We start from the raw sequence: 17,914 nt of genomic DNA, 5'->3' as shown, positions 1-17,914 counted from the left end.
TATGCTTTAAATTTATGGTGTGCACAGCCTAACCTGGAATTCTTTGTCACAGCTGGTTCTGTTCTAACAAAGACCAAAGCTATCATGCTTGTGAATCACCTTCGGAGGCGCCTCTCACTGAGTACAGAGGGACCATATTTAGACTGTTATACTGTCTTTTGCTTATGTTACTGCACATAGCCCTTTTCGGGTGCCACAAACACATGGGAAGGAAAGGGAAGGGGAAGCCTGTGTGAGCCAACTTCCTCCTGATTTCTTAACCTTCCCCATTATGTGGTGAGAGCCCCTCTGTCTGCACAGTTGTTACATGTGGGTGGGTGCTCTTTCAGATTTGATCACCCAAACCCCACTCTTTCCCTCTGCACATGCCTATGATGTCTGAAGAGGTTTACTGATCTTTCCATACATATACAGTACAGTGGTACCTTGGGTTACAGACGCTTCAAGTTACAGACTCTGCTAACCCAGAAATAGTACCTCGGGTTAAGAACTTTGCTCAGGATGAGAACAGAAATTGCGCGGCTGCAGCAGGAGGCCCCATTAGCTAAAGTGGTACCTCAGGTTAAGAACAGTTTCAGGTTAAGAACGGACCTCCAGAACGAATTAAGTTCTTAACCCGAGGTACTACTGTAGTACTTACATGATGGACTATTAAATCTAGTTTATTCTATAGTCATTCTCTTTTCCCATCTAGTATGTGGAGAAAGATGTGTTGGCACATTCATCTCCTCCTCCCCCTTCTGCACAGCAAAGTCTGCTGGCAGTTCTGCATCTGGCAGTGGTGGGATTGCTGGTAGTAAGAGTGGCTTTTTCCCAGACTAACATAAGGACAGTTCACCTATTTGACTTTGCTCAATAGGATAAAGCTTGCATCATGCAAACCATTCTGCCATAATTAATTTAGATACTCTTAGGTAGCTGGATATTAGAAAAACCACTAACATTCAAGGATGGTTCGCACTTACAATTGATCTTTGTGAATCTGTCACTTAATCTTAAATGTAAACAAGGCCACTTTGGGCTGGCAGTTGACTCTTCACCTGAAATCTAGCACATTTTCAAAGAGCGCCAGCATGAATGATTGAAGTGTTCCTGTTGTGATACATCTGATGTCCTGCTCAGTCCTGTTGGCTGCAGGATTTGGGAGCCTCTGGGTAAGTGCCCCATGCCAAGTATTCCACTATCACTGACCCTTCACTGACCTTTGTCACAGTTTGATTTGTATGGCCATCAAGAGGGAGAAGGGAACACAAGCCAAGGCTGAGGCTTGCCCCTCTCCCACCATTGCTGGCTTGTTCAGAGAGGTCAGGTGAAAAGAGAAGGACAGCAAGGAGCAGAGGCAGACAGGCTGAGAGGTTCCAGGGTTCGGCACTGGGCCTCCTTGCTGAGATGGGGACCCTGGCAAGTACCTGAGAATGCTGGCTCCTGATTCTGCTGCAATGCTCAAACTGTTCTTCAGGAGTTTTTTTGTGTGCCTGTGACACCCGTTGCGGCCCTTGTGGGACCCAGCATTAGAAACTATAAAACCATTGCTTTGGCAAAGATCCTTTGATGGAAGGAGGTTTGCACTAAAATGAATATGAGGCTTCATTGCGGCGTCTTTAAATGGACGGCGACGAGAGCCAAAGAGAACGTATATTTTACATATCACCTTCCACTGTTAGATCTGAAAATTATTAACACATAGGAAGAAAATACTCCTCACTACTGTCTCATGAATATTTTTCTTCTCTGTTGGTTTTGATTATGTAAAAGTGCCCCCTTGTCCCGCCCTTCATTTTTGCTGCTGGCAGAAAAGCAGGAATGTCAACCCCGGAGCCTTTTAGAAACTCAAGGATTCCAGAACTCAAGGAACTGGGCAGGATTCTTTTTTACAACTTTCCTGCAGAAGCAATATAAAAGAAAAAGAGTCTAGACTATTCTAAAGCATTTCCCCTCAGCCAGATCTGTATTTAGAGTATAGGTCATATTCACACCATACATTTCAGGCACTCTTATACCACTTTAACAGTCATGGAATCCCTCAAGGAATCCTGGAAACTGTAGTGCGATAAGGGTGCTGGGAATTGTAGCTCTGTTATGGGTCTTCTAACTGCATTCAGCACTCCTAATAAATGAAGCTTCACAAGATACTTTGGGGGGAGCCATGACTGTTAAAATGGCAATAAAAGTGCTGGAAATGTACTGTGTGCATTCAGATATTGACCAGGCATCTGAATAGGCCACAGCTGAGCAGTAGTGTTAGCCCCCTGATAAAGGCAAATGTGCTTTGGGCTGCAATCTTATGCCTGCTGACATGAAAGTAACTCATATTAAGCAGAGAAGAACTTACTTCTGGGTATGTATGCGCAGGATTGTGTGCTGTCAAGGTTTGTTTAAAAGTGATGGGTGGAATTTGCAAAGGGGGATAGACTTCATTTATTGCAGGGGTCAGCAGGGCAGTTTGGTTATTTTAGGTATTTTGCAACCGGAAGCAAAGGTAAATATGGCAACTCAAATCTCCATTCCACCGACAGAAGTTGAGTAGACTGGGAGCTGAATTTTGCGTCAAACTAGAATTGCCATATGTCCGGAATTTCCTGGACACTGACAGGATCTGGCCATTGGAAACAGTGTCTGAGCAGAAATAGCTTTAATGTTCATGAAAATCCAGACATAAGGGAACCCATGTCAGAAGTTTAGATTTTTGCGAATTTCTTAAAAATAGCTCAATAACTTCTTAGCTTCGAGAAAGAAAGAAAATACTCAACAACTTTTGTGTCCACAGCTCAAGGGAGCAGGCTAGCTATGGGGATGCAGGGCACTTTGCATGACACATACAGCTTTCTTCTCCCTACACCTGGCAGCTGCTCTCAGCAGCTGCTGCCTGAGGTGGATGCCTCACTCTGCCTAACAGTAGGACTGGTCATAAGGATTTTTATCTTTAAAATGACATTTCTGCTGGTATATACTCATTTGACTTGTTCATTATATTTTTATCTCCTATAAAATATAAGGAACCTAGAGTGGCTTGCAGAGTTCTCCTCACAACTCACAGATTCAGAAAAAAGCTTAGGGCAAAAATCGTTGTTAAAATATAATTTTTGCAACAGCTGAATATATATACCTCTTTCACATTCTGTATTTTCCATGCCACTGAAGGGTTTCAGGCACCCAACTTTGGATAACATCATTTCATTTTAGTAGAAAGAAAGTCTGCATATAATTCTACCAGACAGTCTTCAAGGGGTAATCATATTAGCAATGGAGGATAATTTTGCCCTGTGTTTTAAAGTGTGCCAACCAAATTAGCAGTTCCCAGACTTCTATGCAGATTGCTAAGTGCATTCCAAATTTTTTGCTTGCCAAAAAATCATATTTCAAGGGGAAGGGCATGCAAAATCATTTCTTTTGGAGAAAATGTGCACAAAATGCATATTTTGGGGGAAGGTGCATAGAAAAAAATGCAAAAAAAAACCTGCATAGAGAAATTTCTAATTTTGTGCACGTTTGTTTTACAATCCATGTCAACAGGAAACAATCGACTTATGGAGACACTGACAGGGAATGAGAAAAAGCTGATCCAGCCACCCCTGGGCTGTATATACCATCAGTTGCATTCTGTTCATCAGCTATCTGACAATCATGCTCTTAGCAAAATAAACATTCATGCTTCACTTACCCAATAAGAAAAAGGTCATATGTTAAGTCTCTTTGAACTTGCAGCCCCAGTTGTGGATTGCAAGTGACATGTGTAGCAGTGAACAATCCACAGGCCTGGAAAATATCATTCAGGACCAAAGTGTATGAGGTTACACTTCGTGATCCATAACCTCCAACTGCATCTTTTTAAACAGGAATGTAGTCTGTTTTCCTTATAAGTGTTTTTCAGTGATGGTTGCTTAATTTGCCCTTATGCATGAGAATTTAGTGTGAAGTACACACAGTGGGTTTGCATCCAATCCGGCACCAGCTCAAGGAAGCTCACTTGGTGCTCTCATTGGACATAGTTTGTATCATAACACTAAATACCTTGTCCACATATGTAAAAGGGAAACACCTACTTTATTTTCTCAGGGCTGTTTCACAGTCTCATGTCTGCTTGAAGAAGCTAAACTATGCTTTGTCATGATGTCATCCGTTGGTTTGTGATTAGGCAGGAAGCACAGAAATCATAGCTTGAAGTGAGTTTGCAGATTGTGGTTTGTCTAACGGTGAGTAGGGTGTCTCAACTGATGGTTTCAGTAGTTTCAGCTATCACACCACCTCGGGAAACTGGTCTTCATGCAGTGGGGAGTCAATTTACGATGCTGAGTGCTGAGAGGATAGAAAATAGAAGCAGCTCTAAAACCATGGCTTGCTTTTTGTAGCTTTGGAAGCTCAGGTAGTAGTTTGGGTCCTAAACGATGGTTAGCACAAGCCATGGTTTCACATGAAGTCAGAATTAAGTCATCATAAGAGTCAAATTACTGGGTCTGTGTGGAGCCTGCTCTACCATTAGGCAGAACAAGGTCGCCACCTCATGCAGGAGATGCTGGGGGAGAGCAGTGGCAACTCTGTGGCTCCTCCTTCTGAACCTCCAGCAGTTTCCTTCTGTTATAAGACAGAGCAGTGTATGCCATATGAGCTGACCCAGCTTCCCTAGACTTGGTGTCTCAGATGCAGTGGAAGGTGCCATCTTGTCACTTAGTGTTGAGGCAAGTTCAGCTGCCATTCCACTCAGCCTCTGTCCATGAAATGAGGAGGGTGCGCCATCTTGTCCTTCATCTCAGGCAGCAAAATATATTGGGCTGACTCTGGGTCCCTTGGCATGTGTACTTGTTTTCAGTCATGTGTTCTCAAAAAGGCAGGTTTGTCTATCTGATTCATGCTAAAAACACATGTGAAGTAGCCATTGGATGGCGGAAAGCATGGACGTCCTAAAGTGAAATATTCATGGGCTAAGAACAAAGAGAGGACAGGAAGGGTAGAAATGTGGGAACAGGCTTACAGTAATCGTGAGGATCAGGCCGGAGGTGTGTTAACCAGGTTGCAAGACCCACATGCTGCCTGTCTCTTGTTAACACTGTCAGGCTGTCAGTTTCACGAGCACTAGCATTCACCGCAATTTTTTATTAAGGGAGCAAAGAATGGATGGAGGCATGCAGCTTCTTCTTTTTTGGAGTGTAAAAGAAACCTCAGCTGTGAAGCTGGCCTGTAGGGTGAGGGGGGTGCTCATTCCTTATTGAAAGCAGAGAAGGGAAATGCAGATGTCACAGCTGGAATTGGAGATTTATCTTGGCAGGCAGAGAAGGAAAAATATATATTTATTTAATAATAAAAAGTAAAAGAGAAAACTTAGAAGAATCCCCTCCCGGTTTGGCACAGTTGGCCAGCATGAGGAGAACCTCTGGTTTTCAAGCAGCCTTCGTCTCCTGGATTTGGGCTTTAGTCCAGTGGGACTGGCCTTTTGCTGGCTTCTTTTTGGAGTGAGTTTTAGTGTAGAAAGGTCAGGATGGGGAGAACTTATTTGAATCTGAAGCAGTGGGGGTGAGACTCTTTCCTGGATTTTTTTCCTTTAAGGTGAAAAAACGGTACAACCCTGAGGGGAAAAAATGAAGAATTCGGGTTTCTCAAAGGAAAGGGGTCGCCCAAGCAACAGAGATGAGTTCACATTTGTATATTTTCAGCTTAACTCAGGGGCGGCCAAAGTGGGGCCTTTCTCAAGTTGTTGGACTCCAACTCCCAGCAGCCCCAGCCAGTACAGCCTGCAGTCAAGGATGCTGGGAGTTGTAGGCTGCATACACACCATGTTTAAAGCACATCCCTCCATCCCAAGAATTTGGAGAACTGTAGGGTACCGTTCACAAGTCACCTATTCCCACTGCCCTTAACAAATTACAGTTCGGGGGTGGGGGTGGGCTTTAAAGGTATGGGGTGTGTGCTGCTATAGTTCACCCACATCTGAAAGGCACAAAGCAAACACTCCTGGCTTAATCTCTGAGACAAACTTTTATGCTCAGGAGGCAAAGGAGGAGAACCAGCCCAAGACATTTTGCTCCCTGAGGCAAAGGACAAGATATCACCATCACCACCCTTGCACGGCTTCCGTGTACAGAAGCCGACTGGGCTGTAAGCTGAATTTTACTTCAACTCTGGCAGTGGGTTAGTACCACTTGAGGGTGGTTGAGGTGATGCATGACAGGCACATACAGCTCTGACATCCAGCGGAGGGAAATGGCTCATGAGGAACTGCCATAGGGGTGGGGTAGGGCTGTTGCTTCTGCCCCCATCACCTGCTGCTTGAGGTGCTTGCCTCACTCTGCCTCATGGTAAGGCCAGCCCTGCAATGGAGATTCACAAAGGCTTGGGCCGTGTCACTCAGGCAGCCTCAGCTCATCTTGTGGTGATGAGAACATGTGGTGGAAATATGTTTGGAAGACTCGGCCTATCATGCCTCTGTCACTGGGAGAGTGTCGTACCGCAGCCAATGACTGACAGCCTCACATGCTTGCTTCAGGAATGAGACGGCTTAAGCAGGAGCAGATTTTACAAAGTTAAAAGATTGCCTGCATTTGGAGAACGATGCCCAAATATGAGATCAGGAGGTATATCTTCCCCTATCTCCAAGCTCATGGGAAAGAGCGGAGCAGTTAAGAGCAGCCTGAAACTTTGGCTTGTGTCAGGGAATCGGTGCAGCCCCACTATGGGTCTCAGTGAACCTTGGCTGCCCCCATCCTGACTGTTCATTGGTAACGCTTTGGAAACACATCTTGTGCTATTTCTTGGCTGTGAAATATGAGGGGTGGGGGAGGGGAGGGGAGGAGAGGAGAGGAGGGAGAGAGAGAACACAAACACAGGGGTGAAAGAGAGAAGCAGATAATGGAGCACTAAATATGGACTTGGTGCTTTTAACTTCAGACCACATTGGGAAGCAGCTTTCCCTACAAAATGATGTTGGTCCCATTCCCAACTGGCTTGCCTCAAACTGGTGACTTTGCCTGAAGGCAAGTTCACAGAAGCCACAGCGAGGTTCACTCTTGCCACTTGCTGCTTGCTGCAAAAGCTGTCTTCATTCACTTTTAAACCACTCAGTGAACAGTTTGTAAGGGTGTTTATATGGTTTTGAAAAAAAGCTAGAGTCTGGATCTGGAGGAGGCTGCAGAACTTCAGCCCAAGATCTACATGAGTGTCTGCCTTAAGCCCTCTTCCTAGTTATATTAATTCATTCCATGGTTTTCCTAAGCGCAAAAGAGAACTGGCAAAAGTCTTTAAGCAGGGATGTGGGATCTGTGACCCTCCAGACATTGTTGGACTCCAGCTTCCACTGGCCCCTCCAAGCATGGCCCATGGTCAAGGATGATGGGAGCACATCTGGAGAGCACCAGGTTCCCCACCCCTTTCTTAAAGGCTTTATGTAATCCACAACGTTCTCCATTATGCTATATTGGACTCCAGTCAGTGCTTGATTGATGTTATCTCTGCAGCACACCCTAGATGACATAAAGTGATTATTTCATGAAGCATTTAGTCACAGGTTATATAGGAAGAGAGAGCTTCTCAGTTTAGTCTCCTGACACTCACATAAGAAGCAATCGTGGCAGAGCCACTAGGATACAACACAAACAAATGTAACTTCCTTCTTTGAAAGAAGATATATATCCCATCCAGTATCATTTATATTTAATCTGGAAACTTTCTTGTAGGAACTGAAATATATAGTAGGAAACACTGCTGAACACCTTCCGTAAAAGGGAAGTCTAAATTATTTGGGGCTTTTTAGTTTAGGAAAACACCACAACTAAGAGCAATGCTGTGATGGCAGAGGTTTCTGTTGAGAAGATACATGTGCTGGGCTTTGCTAGATCGATGATCTGGCACTGTACTACCTAATCTACAACCAGGCAGAAGATTACATTGGTGGCTTCCCTATGGGAGGTAGTTGGTGCATACCATCAAAATTGAGGTTTTGGGAGGAGGGGAGGAGAGGGTGGGACAAGGCTCACCTGGCCAAGTGTCTGCTGGATCCCATGCCCCACAAGTGCTGGAAAAAACAGGATGTCCCATTCTTTTCCTGCAAGAGCACGGTGGCCATTTTGGGCATCATGATCTCTTGCAATTTTGCACCGAGATCTCACCCTGAAGAAAGTGTTCTTTTAGGGGCTGCAGTCTCACATGGTTCCCCAAAACTTGTCTTTTTGGCACTGTGAGAGCACAGCCCTGCAAAAGGGGGGCCTTTTGTGTTCTGTGAGCTCGCACTGGTCACATAACCTGTGTAGGAGCATGGATGAGAAGACAAGCATCCTGGTTTGGGGATTCAATATGTTAGAGTGCACAGGATCCTAAGCCAGTCTAGCTAGCTGCAACAGACCTAATCCAGGTCTCTGCTGCTGCTGCTGCTACTGCTGCTGCTGCTGCTGCTGGCTGGAGCTAGTGCAACAGAAATTCATGATTTCCCTGCCCTTTCATCTCCCTCACTGGCTGGTGCAAGTGGCAGAATTCCGGGTGTGGCATTGGTGCTGCGTTTTGCTCCATCCATCCCCATTGCTGCCTGCCAGGGGTTTGGGAAGGACATGGGGAAGGTTTTTAACATTTTGTATGGTATGAGGAGGGAGAGGCGCTTTTTGCCTCCTCCCCATACTAGAACTTGATGGTATAGAGTGAAATTCAGAACAGACAAAAAGTACTTCTTCATACAACACATAATTAATTTATGGAAATCAGTGGCACAAGATGTGGAGATGGCTTTAAAAAGGGGTCGTGGACATGTCACAATGTTTTTGTATGGAAGTGCAAACTCCAGCCACCAAACATGGGCCTTAGCGGAAGGGCAAGTCAAGAGTCTCTGATCTTGTCAGGGGGCGTTGCTGACCATCTTTCAACTCTCTTCAACCTTTGATTCACCCTGCTGAATATATGAACTGTGATTCACCCCTGAATCTGTTGCCTTGCCTTGAAATTAAATAGCATTTTCCAAATCTGGAATGATCTGGGAGTGCTTTCTTCTTTAAGGGTGTCTGTGCCTCATACAATCTTTGGTAATGACCATAATTATCCCTTATCCCAGTGCATAAACTACCTTAAGTGCAGAAAGCACTTACCTCTGAAAAACCCATTCTGAGGCACACCATGGTTAGTGCTAATCTGGAAAATGTGTACTTGTCCAGAGATAAAAGGGGCAAGCACTGATGAGGAAGCATTTGCACTTGCAAAAGGATCAGGATAATATGCCAATGGGGGAAAGAATCCTAGAGAGGGAAGGTCCTTCAAGTCATTTAAACCCTGGTGCTTTTCCTTTCCCTCCTCTGGCTCACCCCTGCAGCATCCTTGGGGCACTCCTGGCACAGTTATCTCCATTTTAGCCAGCTAAGCCAATCTCTTCTGTCCCACAAGGCTCCATGTTGTGCAATGGCCTGGGTGAAGGCTCCATCTCCTCCTCTCCTGGTTCTGGGAAGCTAAATGGCTCACATCGCTTCAGCCACCCCATAACTCGTTATTCCATTGGACACTGCCAGGGCTGGAGTGTGGCAAGCCAACCCCACCACCACCACAACCCCCCACTCTGGGAAGGAGTTGATCAATCTAGGCTGAACCTGCAGGGAAGACTCACAAGGGCAGAAAGTCTTTCTCCTCTTCTGTCCCATGCAGGCTTCCATATCTTGCTGGCAACAAGGACAAGGGGAGAATGAAGGAGAGAAAGACTTTCTCCCCTTTACCTCCCCCTTGCCGCCACAGCGAGAAGGAAGCCTACAGGTTCAGGTTCCCTTCTTTTTCTCAGCAGTAGGGGACATGAATTGGGGGGGGGGACGACTTTTCTCGGGGGTGGCGTCAGGGGGCGGTGGTGTTATCAGGGCAGGAAACTGTTTGCCGCCCCCTCTAACCTGTTGCCCATGTGCTCCCTCTTACTGCCTTCTTGATCCAGGCCTGCTTTCAAGATCTTAAAATATTGTTTTCACCTAGTAGTTTCTTTTGAGATTTATATTAGCCACCCCATATGCTGTGATTGTCATGTATAGACCTTTTGTATGCATTTTGAAAAATGCCACCAGTGCTGATGGCTGGGTTGGAGTTGAGTGCACATAGAATTCCCAGTGGCAACTTCTTTCCTGCCTGAATATCTGAATATCTACCTGACTATAGTCCTCTTCCAGCTACACTCCAGAACTCTCTGCTCTTTTCAGTACATGGCTGAGAACTGATTGTTTTAAAAGTTACCTGATATCTGTTCCTTTAACCAGCCTCTATGCAGCCTTTTCATTGCCTTGCTTCTATTTACATAATGATATTATGCCAGAGCAAAACAAACACACACCTTGCTATTGAAACAGGAACTTACATTGTAGTATCCGGGGTGCCCAGCTCAACTCCTCCCTCAGTTTTTTTGAGCTGGCAGGTCCTGCTCAAGGGATTTCCTCACCAGAGAGGAGGCCAGACAATGACCACCCTCCTCTCCAGTCTGGATAATAAAAAGCAAGCAGTGTGCCTCGGCGTGGAATTTTAAGACCATGCACCACACACTACAGAGCACGCCTTTCCTTTCTGACCTTTAAAGCCCTAAACGGCCTCGGTCCAGTATACCTGAAGGAGCGTCTCCACCCCCATCATTCTGCCCGGACGCTGAGGTCCAGCGCCGAGGGCCTTCTGGCGGTTCCCTCATTGCGAGAAGCAAAGCTACAGGGAACCAGGCAGAGGGCCTTCTCGGTAGTGGCGCCCACCCTGTGGAACGCCCTTCCAGCAGATGTCAAAGTGATAAATAACTACCTGACATTCAAGAGACATCTTAAGGCAGCCCTGTTCAGGGAAGTTTTTAACATGTGATATTTTATTGTATTTTTGGTTTTTATGGAAGCCGCCCAGAGTGGCTGGGGAGGCCCAGCCAGATGGGCGGGGTATAAATAATAAATTATTATTATTATTATTATTATTATTATTATTCTGATGTTTTGTGTAGAATACCATATAAAGTACGGTACTTACTTCCCACCTTGAAATGCTATCTTTCAGTCATAAATGGATGCTCTGCATCAGAATGGCAATCCAAGAAGAAAAGTATTTTATATAATATCCAATCAGAGTAGGACTGCTCTCTCTCTCTCTTACTCACATATGTGTAATTATGCTTACATTCCATCTACTATGATCAATAATTTAATTAATCCATGCATCATATATCAAATAGTAGTATTTGTCAAGAAACGACAGGATCAATATATTGTGGTGAACATCATGTTGTGGTGAACATCATGTTGTTGTTTAGTCGTTTAGTCGTGTCCGACTCTTCGTGACCCCATGGACTAGAGCACGCCAGGCACTTCTGTCTTCCAGTGCCTCCCACAGTTTGGTCAAACTCATGCTGGTAGCTTCGAGAACACTGTCCAACCATCTTGTCCTCTGTCATCCCCTTCTCCTTGTGCCCTCAATCTTTCCCAACATCGGGGTCTTTTCCAGGGAGTCTTCTCTTCTCATGAGGTAGTCAAAGTATTGGAGCCTTAGCTTCAGGATCTGTCCTTCCAGTGAGCACTCAGGGCTGATTTCCTTAAGAATGGATGCGTTTGATCTTCTTGCAGTCCATGGGACTCTCAAGAGTCTCCTCCAGCACCATAATTCAAAAGCATCAATTCTTCGGCGATCAGCCTTCTTTATGGTCCAGCTCTCACTTCCATACATCACTACTGGGAAAACCATGGCTTTAACTATACAGACCTTTGTTGGCAAGGTGATGTCTCTGCTTTTTAAGATGCTGTCTAGGTTTGCCATCGACTTTCTCCCAAGGAGCAGGCGTCTTTTAATTTTGTGACTCCATAGACAAAGACAACAGGTGAACATCATATGTCTTCAAAAAACAGCACACTGGATACATTGTAAGGAGTAATTAGATTTCCAGCTAAAAACACTCTCCACAAAACACATCTCGGGTCACAGTAACAATCTGTCTAGTTAAATTGCCCCCTGCCCCAGACTGCCTCCTAGTGGCTTGGTCTGGCAAGTGTCTTAACACAAAGGGGACTGTACCTTTCTCCCAGCAGCAGGAATGTGGACAGGTGAGTTTTTGATCCATCTGTATGCAACAGCAGCATTAGCTGGGGGCGGGGGGGGGGGGAGTCACAGTAACCTTTCTGCAGTATGACATGCATCCACATGGATATGGAGACTTTTTTGTGTAGAGGAAATGTAACATGTAAAGCATCCCTGCAATCCTTTCCCCTTTTCTAGGTTCCTAAGAAGGTAACTTCTTGATTACTGTTTGATGAATCCTTTTGTCCCCTGCCAGCAAACAATAGTGTGCCATGCGGAAAGATCTGGGGTATTTTTTTAAACTATAAAATCTGGATTTATTGGATGGTAGTGCTGTACTCACATTAATGTTACCAGGTCATGTTAATGTTACTAAGTCATAGTTAGACTTTCTGAGCAAGCCAGATATTCACAGGCATCGTGTGACTTTATTCTATTTTTCTAGGACTCGTAAAAGATGGCCGGAATCCTAAAGGATATTAAAATGTCACAACCCTTTCCTTTTGTTTAGCTTAAGTTCCTTCTTATAAAGATAGACAGAAACATCTGGCCTTGTAAACTCCAGAGGGACGTGGGTGTGTAATGCTGTTTGAGGAACATACGGGAGGGCTTGTTATCTCAGGGACAGTATCTGCAGAGTACAGGATTTGGAGATGCTTCTCTTTAATTTTGCATGGGGCTTTCTGGGTAGTTTTTCACCTTTAGTTAGACAGATGGATAGATTTTGGACACCTGTGGCAAAACTGCACCATAGCAAGCCTCTCAGATGTTTGACACCATGAAAAGCATATGAGCTGTACGGTGCTTACAGCATAGAGATAGAAAGGAATCCCAACTGGTCCTAGCCAGGTAGGAAGACTGCAGGGCACAATCTGCATAGGGTAATATGAGTTAGCTGCAGTACTGCATTTCTGTTCCCTGAGGAGCTGGTGGAGCCAGCAAGGGAGACTCAGTAGGTCACTGTGAAAGCTGTGGTAGAAACCAGTGAGAAATCTGTTAAGAGCTGAAACATATGATCTGGTGGGACTTCATAAAACTATTAACAAAGGTAGAACAGCTTTTCGTAAGAAGGGTTCCACTGACTGCGTACACTCCATACACGTAAAGCACATTTCTCTGCCCAAATAAACTTGGGAACTGTAGTTTTTGGGTGCTGGGGTTTGCAGTTGTGTGAGGGGTAAACTACAGTTCCCGGGGTTCTTTTGGGTGGGTGGAGAAATGTGCTTCAAATGTATGGTGCGTATGCAGCCTAAGAGTGTTGAAGGAAAAAATGGTGTTACACCAGTGTTTCTTGCAGCAAGCATATAACAGGTGGGCATTATATACACATATACATGCATGTCTTTTAACATCCATGTACACACATGTTGGAACCCTTTCCCAATCAGGGTTTCCAGATGGACATATAAATGTCTTTAAAGAGATATGTTTATCTGTGTTTGCTGCAAGAAACATTAGAGTTTCCCCTAGCTATTTGGTTATTCCTTTGCTAAGTGGAAATGCCTTATACAATATGCCTAAGAAAGAAATACTTTTTTGAGGGCCAGACTTCATAATAATTCAGTAGCACCACTATTCGTATTAGCTGCTTTGTCCTCTGCTTATTTGGGCAATTATGCTAAAATTTGTTGCCATAGGGCTCACCCAGGCTTCTGCTTGTCCCACCACTTTCCCCCAGGAAAACCCAATCTTTACTGCTGAATCAGAGCAAATGTCAATTGCCTTTTCCACGGATGGATGTTTGTTCTGATTCAGCGCTAAAGAGTGGGTTTTCCTGGGGAAAGTGGTGGGGCAAACAGAAAACCGCTGGCCACTGTCAATGGACTCAGCTACATTAGTCAAAAATTAGCATTTTGAATGCATCATAAACATGCAATACCAGATGGTGCTGGAGAGGGAGGGAAATTATTTGCAATTTTAAAATTATAACAGTTTGATTTCTGACTTATTTATAGCATTTCCCCCCTGTGTGTAGATCCACCCACTGTCGTTGTCAGTTTGAATGGTGACAAACCAATAATTATGATATCCACAGTAGTTGATAACATGAAGCTTGTTGTTGAAAAAGATGTACAGATGGTTTGTTATGAGTGCCGAGGAGAAATGGGTCCATTAAATAGGGTTAGTTAAATTAAGGTATAAACGGCAGACAGGGAGATATATCTTTGTGGATATTGTCTGGTTCGTTCTTTAAGAAAACAACAGCTTTCTGTAGCTATGAAAACGGTAAGAATAAAAGGATGAATATAGCTGCTTCTCTTCCAGATAATTTGGCTCCTGATACATCTGGCTTGGGATACGTTTCAGTAGAAGGCCCTCTAGTCCCTCACGGAGGTGATGCTTAATGCTCTTCTTTTTGCCCTTTCCTCAGCATTTCTCTGAGAACTTCGACCACTTCTCCGAGAATATGGAGGACTTTTCCAACGAACTCTTCAACAGCTTCTTTGACGACCCCATGCTGGTTGAAAAGAACCCTTTGCTGGACATGGATCTGGACCCTCCTACTCCTGGCATCCAAGCAGAGCACAGCTACTCCCTGAGTGGAGACTCAGCTCCCCAGAGCCCCCTCATGCCTGTCAAGACAGAAGACAATGCCAATGGTGAGTGCGCAAGGTCCATGCATGCTGGTTTGAGAAACGTGTCCCTAAACCTCTTTAAAGCCTACCGTGTTGTTAGCAGAAGAGTTGGTTCTGTTAGGTGGGTGTGTTCTCTTTCAAATGAACCATTGCCCTTGAAAACAGCTGATCAGGCTACCTAAAAGAGATGGTCCATACCTTTACTTTCAGGAAGAAAGTTTGACTCCAGGCAATGAATTTGATCCACTTTCTAAAAATTGATTTCTTTTTTTAAATTTAACAATGAAGGGGTGGGGGAGAAGAATGAGTAAAAGTTAAAATAAAATTGAAGAGAAGAGGAAAAAACACATCATCATCATAAACAAAGGATACTAATGATAACAGTAGACCACCATCAGTTCACATTGCAGATACAGTGACGATTGGTACAGAAATCTTTAATTCAATATAAGCCCTCAATATGTCTAGATCAGCCTTTCTCAACCTGTGGATCCCCATATGTTGTTGAACTACAACTCCCATCACCCCTAGCTAGCAAGGCCAGACCTCAGAGATTATGGGAGTTGTAGTCCAACAACATCTGGGGACCCACAGGTTGAGAACCGCTGGTCTAGATGGATGCTTATGTGAAATATGTTTGAATGTAGCCAATTTGATCTACTTTTAATTGATTTGAATCCACCTAATAATAATAGAACTGGTGTTGCTCACTTAATTGCCCATGATACATACACATACCCAGTGGTGGAGTTTCATGCTCTGACAGCAGGAGGAGGAGAGCAGGTGGGGCGGGTGGGGCTGGCATGCGTCCTGGGGGCATGGCACTTGCGCGGCTGGTGGCGGTGTGCTCCCCCCGCACTCCTCTTCCCCCACCAGTGCCAATACCCCATTAGGCTGAAATAGAAAGGCGTGCAGGCCTCTTCTGCCTCCCTTCTTTTTGGAGACATGTTTTTCAAGAATCCTGCTTCCTTCTGATAAGAGGTTTGGAGAAGTTGAATGAGCATGCTAAAACCAGGTAGGAACAGTCCAGGAAAGGAAAACTAGGTAAGGAAATAAGGCTGCAGTAATAACCACACAATGTGATCCTACCTAATCTGCATTTCCTGAAACAGTATGAACTGGCAAACAACTATCCTTTGAAATTCATACATATTGCAATTCTCCATCCAAATAATGTGCATAAAATGCATATACTATGGGAAAGTGTGAATAACATATTTATGTGCCAACTCAGCCACTTTTACAAGTGCCACATAATACTGGCACCACATCTGTAAGAACTTTATCATTTAGTGTGGCAGCACTGAAACTTTGGAACTCCCTGCCTATTTAAATCCAGCAGACACCTTCTCTGTATTCCTTCAGTGTCTGCTGAAGACATTCTCATTTAGACAAGCCTACCCAGACGTTTAGAAAATTTGTAGGAGTTTTAATTTGTTTTAGTCTACTTTATTGTGGTTTTAACCTTCTGTATGTTTTAAATTAGGACTACATTTTTAATGATAATTTTATTGTTTTTCTCTTTTTTGTAAACCACTATGAGAATTTTTTCTACAATCATGTGGTATATAAATCTTATGCAATGAATAAAATAAAATCCAAAAATAAATACCAGTGAAAAGAACATGCAAAATGCATTATATTGGGGGGAAATGCTTGCAGAAATGTATACATTAGGGGAAAGACACATTAATTGCTAACAAATTTTCATAAGGACTTTAAAAAGAAATGTTTTGTGAACTGATGTGGAAATATGAGGAATTAAACTTAAGATTGGAAAAGTTAGAAACAGAGAGGAAGCAAACTTGACAGTTTTGTGTATCCCTACTAGGGAGCATCCTAATTGAACACAGTGGGACTTACACCTGAGTAAACATGCATAAGATTATGCTGTGGTTTGCAGCAAACTAGGCAAAGGTAAAGGTACCCCTGCCCGTACGGGCCAGTCTTGACAGACTCTGGGGTTGTGCGCCCATCTCACTCAAGAGGCCGGGGGCCAGCGCTGTCCGGAGACACTTCTGGGTCACGTGGCCAGCGTGACAAAGCTGCATCTGGCGAGTCAGCGCAGCACACGGAAACGCCGTTTACCTTCCTGCCAGTAAGCGGTCCCTATTTATCTACTTGCACCGGGGGTGCTTTCGAACTGCTAGGTTGGCAGGCGCTGGGACCGAGCAGCGGGAGCGCACCCCGCCACGGGAATTTGAACCGCCGACCTTTCGATCGGCAAGCCCTAGGCGCTGAGGCTTTTACCCACAGCGCCACCCGCGTCCCACTTGCAGCAAACTAAAGAAAGCCAATTTCAGCTTTCCTTGCTTAGCAAGTGTCCTTTGCTCAGAGCAGCAGTAATGGAAGAAACAAAAATTGACCATTTCAAATAAGAACTGAGCTCTGTTATATGAAAATATATACCAGACTTAACAATGACCTTTGCTTCTTAATCAGGGCTTGCAACAACAGACTAAACAGGGATTTTGGCTTCATGACTCAGTAAGAGTCACTAACCCACTATTTTAAGAGAGGGAGAGAGAAAACTTACTGCTTTATCGTCATTTAGTGTGAGAGTTAGTTGTTTCCATACTGGATCTGGTCCAAAAAAATGACCTCCCACTAGCGTACTATTCACTGAATATTACAATGTGTTCCCATATTTCAAAGCAGTTCTTGCTGCTTTGAGCCGTATTGAACTAGTAAGCTCCTTTGGGGATATATGCTGGGGTCTTGGTTCACTTTATCTGTTTCTCCATCCATCAGACTTAAATAAATCATCAATGTGGTTATACAATAGAGGCAATGCAGAAAAAAATAACGGTGGTGTTTAGGATTTGTTTGGCAGTGAAACTTTTAAGAGCCATTTGCCTATGTCCAGGCAAAGAATGAACAACCATACCGAGGGGAAATGAATGGACTCCAGCAAGTTTTGTTAGGATCTTTATTAGAATGTTTAGTTTAAAATATAACTAAGTCTAGATGTGATGGAGCACCCCAAATGGGCCAGAATGTCTTCTAAATGTCAGATAGTTGTTTATTTCCTTGACATCTGATGGGAGGGTGCTCCACAGGGCAGGCGCCACCACCGAGAAGACCCTCTGCCTGGTTCCCTGTAACCTCACTTCTCACAGTGAGGGAACCGCCAGAAGACCCTCGGAGGAGGACCTCCGTGTCAGGGCTGAACGATGGGGGTGGAGATGCTCCTTCAGGTACACCTGGCCTAGGCCATTATTGAACAGCAAATGAAGTCCCTCACATACAAGAGTGCACACAATGTGTACAGTTATATATGTGGGTTTCCTTTCAATGGCAAAGGACCACAGCTCAGTGGTAGAGATCCCCTTCTTCACTTGTGGGGCATCTCAATATTCACACAG

General features: G+C 44.4%; 1 protein-coding gene across 1 annotated transcript in view; it reads left to right on the top strand.

The window, feature by feature from the left end:
- CREB3L1 (cAMP responsive element binding protein 3 like 1) overlaps positions 1–17,914 on the top strand; it is a 79,721-nt gene that overhangs the window by 29,184 nt on the left and 32,623 nt on the right. Inside the window, exon 2 of the mRNA XM_028727070.2 lies at positions 14,345–14,573. Coding sequence (XP_028582903.2) covers positions 14,345–14,573 — 229 coding nt within the window. The remainder of the gene's footprint in view (positions 1–14,344; positions 14,574–17,914) is intronic.

The sequence above is a fragment of the Podarcis muralis genome, chromosome 1 (genome assembly GCF_964188315.1).
Source record: "Podarcis muralis chromosome 1, rPodMur119.hap1.1, whole genome shotgun sequence".
In the NCBI taxonomy this organism is placed as follows: Eukaryota; Metazoa; Chordata; class Lepidosauria; order Squamata; family Lacertidae; genus Podarcis; species Podarcis muralis.
The sequence above is the reverse complement of the archived record's forward strand: the minus strand, read 5'-3'. Positions and strand labels throughout refer to the sequence as shown.